General features: G+C 47.4%; 1 protein-coding gene across 3 annotated transcripts in view; it reads right to left on the bottom strand.

The window, feature by feature from the left end:
• The window catches only part of MX1 (MX dynamin like GTPase 1), a 33,328-nt gene continuing 22,530 nt past the window's right edge, over positions 1-10,798 (bottom strand). For 2 of the 3 annotated variants that reach the window (XM_057696936.1, XM_057696938.1), the window contains 4 exons: positions 8,363-8,521; positions 6,277-6,353; positions 4,955-5,200; positions 1-828 (listed from right to left, as the gene is read on the bottom strand). In XM_057696936.1, the coding sequence (XP_057552919.1) occupies positions 598-828; positions 4,955-5,200; positions 6,277-6,353; positions 8,363-8,521 (713 nt within the window). In that variant the 3' untranslated portion in view covers positions 1-597. The remainder of the gene's footprint in view (positions 829-4,954; positions 5,201-6,276; positions 6,354-8,362; positions 8,522-10,798) is intronic. The other variant, XM_057696939.1, reaches the window with a different exon arrangement.

Here is a 10,798-nt window from a genome sequence, read left to right as displayed (position 1 = left end):
TTTCTTTTTTATTTCCCATTTCCCTCCAGCCTCTCATAAATGATCGACCACATTCCCCTGTTCAACTGCTCACTCCGACCTGACATAGCATGGAGGGCAGCCTTAGTGCCCACCGACTGCCCCATGGGTTCCCACCCGCTGTCATTTTCAGACTTCTCCCCCCAAATAAAGAAGGTGTCAGAGAAATGTCTGGTAGAAATGGGTTTAAAGAAAGAGGCTTCTGTGTGTATTCACACACATAGCACTAATGGCCCTAAAACGTCGGGAGTTAAAGGCTATTACAGAAACTGGAATGACCCTTCTACGATGCTGTGGGGGGAGTGGTCACTAACGATAAAGAGATGGAGAGCTTTCAGGGAGGGGGGAGGCAGGGCGTGGACCAACTAAGTAAATGGTTTGATGCCTGAAGCCAGCGTGCACTTTGCAGCGTCTTACTAAGTGTTCGCCCACTAACAGACAGCAGAGAGGATGCCTACAGTCTGACTACTAACTCTTGGAGCATCTGTGAAATAGGCAGATAATGAATGACGCGAGGCAGGCGGTGAGAGATGCCGGTCGTCCGCTCCCTGGAGACCCGGGGCCGGAGGGAGGGCGGGTTCAGCCGGGGAACTTGGCGAGCCGGCGCCGAGCTCGGGTCAGCCGCTCCAGCCGCTCCTTCAGGAACTTCCTCTTGTCGCTGGTGTCGCTGCGCTCCTTGAGCAGGCAGTCGTACTTATCCTTGTTCTGCAGCAGCTGCAGCATGCCCTTCTGCAGCTGATCGCCGAACGTCTTGAGCACGAAGAACTGGATGATCAAGGGGATGTGGCTGGAGATGCGGTTGCTGACCTCCTGGGAGGAAGGAAGGAAGAAACAGTTCACGGGAGGGGGAGGGGCCGGCAGCCAGGAGACCCTGACTTTTCCGCGGAGCCGGGCGAGGACCCAGACCTGGCGGATCCAAGGTACCTGCCTGGGTTTCCAAGCCACCCGCATCCTCTGTGCTCCAGGCAGCCAGGGGTCAGGGGCCAACCCTGACTCCCAGCTCCCACTAGCCTCTCCTGATCACTAAATGGTTCCTTCTGATGGAAGAGGGTAAATGTGCTCTAAAAAGGTAAATGGACACACTGAGTACAAAAACTACATTTTTAAATTATTTACAACTCTGCCCCAAAGATTTTATGGCCTTTTTTTTTTTTTTTAAATCAAGACTAAAATTATTTAGCAGAAAAGGAGCTGGGCTATCAAAAGCCACAGAAGGGAGCCCTCTGAGTTCTAGGCGTGTTGGAAGTTGGTTTCAACATTCCTTTCTCCCTCTTTGTAACTTAGCAGGATGCTGTGGGGTCTTCCTGGGACAATACCCCCTTCCCACCCCACCCATGCCCTCTGCTTGCCTTTTGTCTATAAAAAGATTTTATCCAAAGAATAAATTTAATCAGAGAAATGAAAAAAAAGGCAGCAACAAAGGAAAATAGTCAAGCAAAACAAAATAATAAATGTTTAGCCATTAAAGTCAAGGACCTTTAGTTCTTCCTCAAGGGCTATAGACAATATTCTCAGCCATGTCCTTTGAGCTGATTTACAGATAGTAAAACCCCCACCAGGTAAAATAAGTTAATTATACGCTGACCACAACCACACAGAGCCCAGATTGGTCGGAACCAAAAGGCTGATGATGTTGACTCCTGGTGACCTGACCACCAACCAGAGGAATGTCCATGAGCTGATCACACCCCCACAACCCTCTCTTCAGCATGTAACCCTTCCTCGTTTCCTTATATAATCTCTGAACAAACCCTGGAAAATGGGGAGCTGGTTCTTTGGGGCATGAGTCCACCTTCTCCCCAGGATTGCCAGCTTCCTGAATAAAGCTGTCTTTCCTTTTAGCAACACCTCTCAGTACTGGACTCTTGAGCAGAGAGCAGCCAAACCTGAGCTGGGTAATGCCCCACACCCCACATGTTAGTGCAAAATTTCTCTTTCCTAAGATAAGCTGATCTCTCAACAAGCTGATACATACTGGTACCACAGAGAGTTCTGTGACCTCTCTGTGCATCCATTTCCTTCTCTATAATATGAGCACCTGGTCTCATGAGATGGTTGAAAAGATTACATGAGCTAAAAATAAAAGTTTAGAAAGATGCCAGGCATGGAGCAAGCCCTCAGGGGATGTGAGCAGAGGGAGTCAGTGAGATAGAGCCGGAACACAGGCTCCGTGTTCAGGATGAGAGTGGGCGAGGGACGGGACCACCCGTGTCACCAGTGCAGGAGGGGAGAGAAAGGACAGGCAGGTGGAGGCACTCCAAAGGGACGCTGGGGGCCAAGAGACCGACGTCTGATGGTGGAGAATGGACACCAGCTGAAAGCAAGGGCTAGTATCGGACCGACAAAACCGGGCACCCAGACAGACAGTCTGGCGTGAACGTGGCTGTAAGAGTCGCTTTCACATTGTCCTGGAGATTGTCCAGATCGCCCACAGTTTTGGTGACGTAGGAGACGTCGATGTTCGGCCTGGGACCCACGTGTAACAGGAGCAGGGGTGGTCAGGCAGAGTCCCCTGGGGGGAGGGGAGCAGCACACGTCACACAGGGAGGGGGAGGGAGAGCCTTTCCTGCCAGGGAGCTACCTGGTGAGCACAGTAGCCCGGTGAGCAGGCCTGGTGCAGAGTCCTCCCTGACCAGGTGGGTCTGCGGAGTTGAGGAGGTGGACCACACAAAGAATCACATGGATGGGCCATGTTGGCACGAAACCATCTCTTGGTAGCTGAGAAATTGTTGACTGGTGAAAACCAGCTCCCCTGGACCTCTCCCCTGGGCCCTTTCCCCAGGGATACTGTGTAAGTCACTGCCCCAGGGAAACCCAATGCATTTACTGATGGGTGTGCTAGGGAGGGTAACAGCTCCAAAGATGTCCCTGTCCTCATTGCAGACTCTGCAATCGTGTTCCTTTACATGGCAAAGGGGAGCTGAAGTGGCTGATGGAACTACGATTGCTCACCAGCTGATGTTAAGATAGGGAGTCATCCCGGATTGTCTGGTGGGCCCAGTGCAAAGGAGGGAGGTGAGCAGGAGGGTCAGAGGGAGACGTGAGTCTGGCAGAAGGATGGAGGGATGCAACATGGCTGCCTCAAAAGATGGAAGAAGGGACCAAGAGCCAAAGGATGTGGGCTCCTCTAGATGCTGGATGAGGCAGAGAAAGAGATTCTCCCCTAGAACCTTGAGAAGGCACACAGCCCTGCTGGCACCTTGACTTCAGCCAGTAAGGGTCATACTTAACAGGAAAATTGGGGTTCTCATTGAAGTCAGAGTCAAGGCAAGCCTGTCTGTCAGTCCACGATTGTTTCAAGTTGCACTGAAGGGACCAGATGAGGAGAAAAAGTTTGAGGTATGAAATTGGAAAGAGGAGGGAGAGTGTAAAGCCACCACTTTGCAGAAGGACGAGTGTCCACTGGGAAAACTCAGAAGAGTCAGCTGTAAAACTACAACAAACGATAAAAGAATCAGTATAGTTAACAGGGATGAGACAATATACAGAAATTGTAGCTACTGAAACAAACAGACAATGTAATAGAAGAAAAGGCTCATTTCCAGGAGGGACAACACGAGAAAAGATGTCAGAATAAACTCCAGAAGTGTGCATGAGCTACACAAAGAGAACTTTAAAACACTTCTGAGGCCCCCCAAAAGGAGATCCTAAGAAGGAAAGACCCCTGATGTTCTTGGATAAAAACTTTAAAGTCACAAAGATGTCAACTCTTCCAATGCAGACAGAAATTTTCCTAGGAGGAAGGAATTCGCCTTGTGGGCAGCAGCTTCAGCTACTGCTGGAGAGTTTCCTGCCCGGCTTTCCCGATGGCTTGTCCTACACATCCTGGACTTGACCAGCCAGCCTCCACAATCATATAAGGCAATTCCTTTGCTTATATTTATCAATACATATAAAACAAGCCTTATCCTTTCCCCAAGGGTAACGGTCAGTTTTGTGTCAGCTTGGCCAGGCTGTAGACTCACTTATTCAATTGAACTCTCATCTAGGTATTACAGTGGAGGTATTTTGTAGATGTGGTTAATAGATAACCCCCAAGAACGTGGGTGGGCCTCACCCAATCAGTTGAAGGTGTGTGTGTGTGTGTGTGTGTGTGTGTGTGTGTGTGTGTGTATACGCACGCCTGTGTGTGCACACATGCATTACTCACTGTAAAAGGTTCTGCCAGGCAGGTGAGCAGACGGCAGTGGGGAGGGGGGAGCTTGACTGCAGGAGAAGCCAAGGGGCACAGGGTTGTCCCCACCTTATCCTTCACTGGGCAATAGCGTTTCCCTGTCCAGCAGTGTGGCATCCTCTGGGAGCCCATCAGGAATGAAGAATTGCCCCCCACCTCATACCTGCCACCCCCCACCTCTGCATCTCCACAAGATCCTGGAGATGTGTGAGCATGTCAGCATGAGAAACTCTGCCCAAGTAACGGAGACATCTGGTAGACCATGAGACTCTCATCTGCTTTCCTGTCCCGACTTTCACATATCCCAAGGGCTCTGAGTTGTACATCCTTCCCCAGGATGACTGAGATGGCCCTTCAAGTCACTTGAAATGTAGGGTAGCGATCAACGCACATGTCTCTGCCAGCAGCAGCTTCTCCAGGGCCAGCGGCCACTGCCTTCCAAAGCTGGGGGGAGGGTTTACTCACACGCCTCATGCTGAATATTCACAAGAACCCCGAGAGGAGGCACTGCTTTACAGAGAAGAAAGCTTAGGCTCAGAGAGGTTAAGTAACTTGACTACGGCCACACAGCCAGCCAAAAGCAGATACGAGTGGTTCTAAGTAACAACCCTTCTCATCTCTCTGATCGAGCTGCTTCTACAGAGGCTTACCAAGGGCTGAAAGATGGAGCTGGTGATCACCTTAGAGATGAGACTGAAGAGAGAGGCACTCACAGAAAGGAAACGGATGAGAAGTGCCATTCTGAGGCACTCGCAGACTCACCTGGTGGTAGGCGATCAGGTGCTGAAAGATCTCAGCCATGGAGGGGTCTGTGGAGGAGGTCTGTTGTTGGAAATAAAAGTTTGATTTTTTGTTCTTTTCTTCTTCTGCCTCCTTCTCTCTGACCTCCTGTAACGCACGCCGGTAAACCTGGTCCTGGCAGTAGACGATCTGCTCCATTTGGAAGTGCAGTCGGATCGACTTCTCAGCTTCTTTTTCCTGTTCTAATCTAATGTCTTCAATTTTGGACTACAGCAAAAGAGAAACAACACAATTTCCCTGTAGACACAAATTGCTGGGTCATAGGAAGATAGGTCCTTGGCAAACACCACCAGCAGCAGATGCCAACTGCAAAATAGCATGTGGCTTTGGAGAAGACGTCTGTCCCCGTGTCAGCTTATCTGGGCACAGGGTGGGGGGTTCCCATCCCCTGCCAAAGATCAGAATTTTCCAGAAGGCCTGAGCCACACATGTGACCAGACCCTGCATCCCCAGAGCCTGGGAACCCACATGGGCTCTGTTCTTGGGCCTGATTTCCAGCTTTTTCCCTTTCTCTTTTACAAGCTTTTCCATCTGAGGAGGAGTACTTTTTCCACCAGAGAGCTCACAGGGATAAGATGGGGGTCAGATTTAAATTGGTCAAATTCTGTATGTTTCATGTCCCTGGAGTTCCTGGAGTTTCTGGGACTGCATCCCCTCCAAATTCATACCCTGAAACCCTAATCCTCAACATGATGGCGTTGGGGGTGGGGGCGTCTTTGAGAGGTCATCCGGTCACGAGGGTGCAGCCCTCATGAATGGATTAGTGCCCCCCTGAGAAGAGACGTCAGGGAGCTGTCTCCCCCCGCCCCCGCCCCCCATGTGAGGATACAATGAGACGTCAGCCAGCACCTCAGGCGGAGACTTCCAGCCTCCTGCACTGTGAGAAGTAAACGCCTGCCGTGGTATTAGCTATACAGCCCAAGACAGGAGGCCAGGAAGCCCCAGTTCTGAGATTGGATGAGTCTTTTCCATTCAGTTTCCTCAACAAGTTTCCGGATTCAGGCCCATTTTCTTCCGATGTGACAGTGTTTCCCACTCACTACAGCTCGCTTTTCTTCCTGGAACGAAACATTTTCTTTGCACATCCTCGCTCTCCAGCTCCCTCTGACTGCCTTTTAACCAGACCGCACTGCTCACATCGTGAGGTTCACTGTTGATTCTGATTATTGCTTCCCCAAATACAAAATAAAGATTCAAGAGTATTAATCTAAGAAATCTATTTTCTAGTGTCAGGCCTACATTCTTTTTTTTTTTTTTTGAAAGTAATATCCAGGCAGTTTTACCTTGGCAGTTCTGTGGAGGTTGAAAAATTCATTAAAGTTTTTTTCCGAAACATCTGTAAAGGCAGCCCGGATTATATCTGGTGAAAGAAAGACAAAGAAGTCCAGTATTGCTAGAAGGATTCATCATCTACACAGGTTGCAGAAAACAAGAGGATAAAACAGCATGAAACAGTTAACAGTTACCTCCCTCCCCCCTCTCTTCTCACTGAAGGAGAAAGGTGTGCTTTTTTGGCTCAAAAACTCCCTGGAGGAACTTTAAAGCCTAAATGTCCCCTGGCATATTTACTTGACATTTAAATTGCCATCCCAAGTATAAATAGTTGCAAAGAGTGCAATTTCTGGTAAGTTATAAATATATTAATATTTATAGTAAAACATATCACTCTTTTAAATACATCAGTGAAATTGAAATAGCTGTAATTCATTTGAAAGAAATAGGTGAACAAACTCTTTTTTCAATCAGAAAATTTACATTATTTCTTTTTATTTTTGAAACCTCTATTTCCAGGTGACTTCCTCACAAAATGTTATCTTAGTATGACGTACAATATCTCTATGCTTGGAAATCTTTTGACTCCATAGTGCACATATTTCTAAAATAGGAGTAGGTATATATATATATATATATATATATAAATGTTTTCTGTTCAAGTTAAGAAGGCTTGAAGTGCGAAAAATTTTCTTCAGGACTGAATGAAGAATGCATAAAAATAACTGATCAACAAAACACAATTTCAGATTTTGGTTTATAGCTATTAAGCCTGAAGGTAAAATTTAATTAGAAATACATCCCTTATAATAAACTGTTATAAGGCTGCCACCCCATCCTTGCCAGTTCATGGATCCATGGAAGACATTACTTAGTGCTGAAATGAGACAGCTGAAGCCTGCGTGAGAAAGGTGTCAGCCCAGGAGGCGATGAAGAGGAGAGATTCAGTAACCTCTCAGGAGCAGAGCATTTCAAGAAGGGAGTGGTCAGTACTGTTTCGTGCTGCATTTCTCCTCGACAGTGCAGAAGCACTTTCCTACTTGCATGTGACAACAGTGACACCACCCTAGGTTCATACAGCACTTGAGAGGCTCAAGATACTTCTATATTGCATAGCTATTTAGTCATCAACCTTACTTCTCAGCGATTTCAACTAAACAGAATATTTTGAGACTGCGAGTAATCACTGGAGTAGAGGGAGGTGAGGGGTGGTAAGAAATATACATGTGGTTCTTGTCCCCGGTTCCTGACGCAGAGCTCCTAAATCCCTTAGGATTTCCTGGGTGAGGTCCTAATGAGGTGGCCCCAGTTAGCTTTGGGATGGGGACTCGTCCTAATGAGGTGGCCCCAGTTAGCTTTGGGATGGGGACTCGTCCTAATGAGGTGGCCCCAGTTAGCTTTAGGATGGGGACTGCTCACCAGGAAGACCAAGCCTTTCAGACCAATCTTCTCGCTTCTCCCCAACCTCCGGGGGCTGGGAGAGGGGCTGGAGATCGAGTTAAAACTTGATTATACCGCCATAGGGTCATTGAGTATAATTCCATAAAAACCCTTAACGACAGGGTTCGGAGAGTTTCCCCACGTCCACGTGCCCAGAGGCTGGTGCCCTACCCACCCTCACCACTACCCCCCGATTCCTCAGGACAGAAGCAGCTGCCCGTGCAACCCACCCAGACCACACACCCTATGTGTCTCTTTCATTTGCAACCTTTATAATATGCTTCATAACAAACCAGTAAAGGTAAATACAGCGTGTGCCTGAGTTCTGTGAGCTGTTCTAACAGAGCATGGCACCCAAGAAGGGGGTCGTGGGAACTCTGATTTACAGCTGGTCGCTCAGAAGTACAGAGGCTTGGACATGAATATGCCATCCGCAGGGGGCGGCGGTCTTGCGGGCTGAGCCCCTAAGCTGTGGGGTCTGTGTCGACTCAGGCACTTAGCCTCAGAACGGGAATGAACTGTTGGACACCCAGCTGGCGTCTGGAGGAGAAGACTGGCTGGGTTGCTGTGCTGGGCAACACCCCAGCAGGAGGTGCTGGCTTCAGCTTTCTCCCTGTCCTGGAAATAAAATGCCTGAAAGCAGAAGTAAGAACTCACCGGTCACTGTGTGCAGCACATCCACTGCCGGCTCTTCCAGAACTCTGACCTGCTTTTTTATGATGCTCTCGAACGTCTTGTAATTCACAAACCCCGGCAACTCTCTGCCACGGTAGCGGTTTTCAAACTGCTGGATTTCTTTACATATGGCGTTGTAACCTACGGAAGGGAACAGTAGCTCTGAGTTATTTCACAGAAATAACCTTGCAGGTTTTGCTGAACACAATCTCATTCAGAACTTTCCGAAAGGACAGAGCAGCAGGAAAAAAACCAAATCTGATTTTCAAATTGACGAAGATTCAAGGATGGCAACAAAGACACAGATCTCAGGAGAACTGTCCTTAGTCATCTCAAGATGGAAAATACAGAGCCAGGGTAGGACGTCAAAAAAGGGCAAATGCAGAAACATAGAGTAAGACGGACTCTTGAAAAGGTACTTGAGTAGGACATTTTGTAAATCAAATTTGACTTTTTTTTAAAAAATTGTGTCACAGAATACTATGACTTGCATAACCTTTAGAAAATAGAAGTGGCCATGACACCAGCTAGAATCAGTGACGCAGCACATATTCCTGGGCTGCAGCAGGAGTAGAAAGTGAAATCAAAAGGATAATATAGTTAGATTATTAATGTGATATGGTATCACTGTTTACTACATAAAGCGCTTAATTTTTTCTTTATACTCCTGGAATTCTTTTTACTCTCAACAAGCAGGAGTGTGGAGAAACACCTCCCTTGGGGGTGGAATGCAGAAGGGGCTGTGGCTCCTTTATTTTGAAGAACGAACCAGGAATGGTAGCCTGGTCCCCCTCTTTTTGTCAGGAGGTATTTTCTCATAGGCGTTTAAAAGAATTGAGACCTAATTCACATACCATAAAATTCACCTTATTAAAGTGTAGAATGTTTTAGTACAGTCACAAAGTGGTGCAAACATCACCTCTGCCTAACTTTCAAACCTTTCCATTACCCCAGGGCACCCAGTACCAATCAGCAGTCACTCCCCATCTCCCTCTCTCCCCAGCCCCTGGAAACCAGGAATCAACTTTCTATTTCTATAGATTTGCCTGTTCTGAACATTCCATATAAATGGAATCAACAATCTGTGGCCTTTCATGTATCACTTCCTGCACTTAGCATAATGCCTTCAAGGTTCATCCACATTGCAGCGTGGGTCAGCGCGTCACGCCTTCCTATGGGTGAACAATACTCCACTGGGTGCTGGACTGTGCCTCCCCCAAATTCATTGGTTGAAGTCCTATCCCCTAGTGCCTCAGAAAGTGACCACGTTTGGAAACAGGGCCTTTACAGAGGTGGTTAAGTTGACATGAGATCAGGAGGGTGGATTCCAATATGACTGGCGGCCTAATGAGAGAAGATCAAGACACAGACACACACAGAAGGACGACATGTGAAGATCCTGGGAGAAGGCTGCCATCCACATGCCTAGAAAAGAGGCCTCAGAAGAAACCAAACTTGCTGACACCTTGACCTTGGACTTCCAGCCTCTAGAATTGTAAAAAAATAAGTTTCTGGGACTTCCCTGGTGGCGCAGTGCTTAAGAATCCACCTGCCAATGCAGGGGACACGGGTTCCATCCCTGGTCCAGGAAGATCCCACATGCTGCGAAAACAACTAAGCCCGTGCACCACAACCACTGAGCCTGCACTCAAGAGCCTGCGAGCCGCAACTGCTGAGCCCACATGCCACAACTACTGAAGCCTGCGCACATAGAGCCAGTGCTCTGCAACAAGAGAAGCCAGCACACTGAGAAGCTGGGTCACTGCAATGAAGAGTAGCCCCTGCTCAATGCAACTAGAGAAAGCCCCCGTGCAGCAACCAAAACACAATGCAGCCAAAAATAAATAAATAAATTTATTAAAAAAAAGAAAGAAAAGAAAAGAAATTTCTGTTGTTTAAGATACTCAGTCCACGGTACTTTATTGTGACAGCCCTAGAAAATTAATACATACAGATATACCACAGTTGGTTTATCAATTCATCAGCTGATGGACTTTTTGGCTGTTATGAATAACGTTGATAAGAATATTCATATACAAGTTTTCATGTGAACACCTATTTTCATTCTCTTCGTTATACACCTATGAATGGAATTTCTGGGTCATCTGGCAACCATCTGCTTAACTGCTAGAATGTCTCCCAAAGCATCTCACCGTTACACTTCCTCCAGCAGTGCGTGAGCATCCTAACCTCTCCACATTCTTGTCAACACTTCCTGCTAACTGTCTTTTTGATCTCGTTGTGGATTTAATTTGCATTTCTCTGATGGCTAATGACACTGAGGGTCTTGTCATGTGCTTCTCAGCCGTACATATTTCTTCTTTTTTGGAGAAATGTCTATTCCAGTCCTTTGTCCATTTTTAAACTGGATTATTTCTCTTTTTGTTGTTGAGTTGTAAGTGTTCTTTATGTACTGGG

Source organism: Hippopotamus amphibius, chromosome 10, assembly GCF_030028045.1.
Source record: "Hippopotamus amphibius kiboko isolate mHipAmp2 chromosome 10, mHipAmp2.hap2, whole genome shotgun sequence".
NCBI lineage: Eukaryota > Metazoa > Chordata > Mammalia > Artiodactyla > Hippopotamidae > Hippopotamus > Hippopotamus amphibius.
This window is presented reverse-complemented; position numbering and strand designations above follow the sequence as displayed.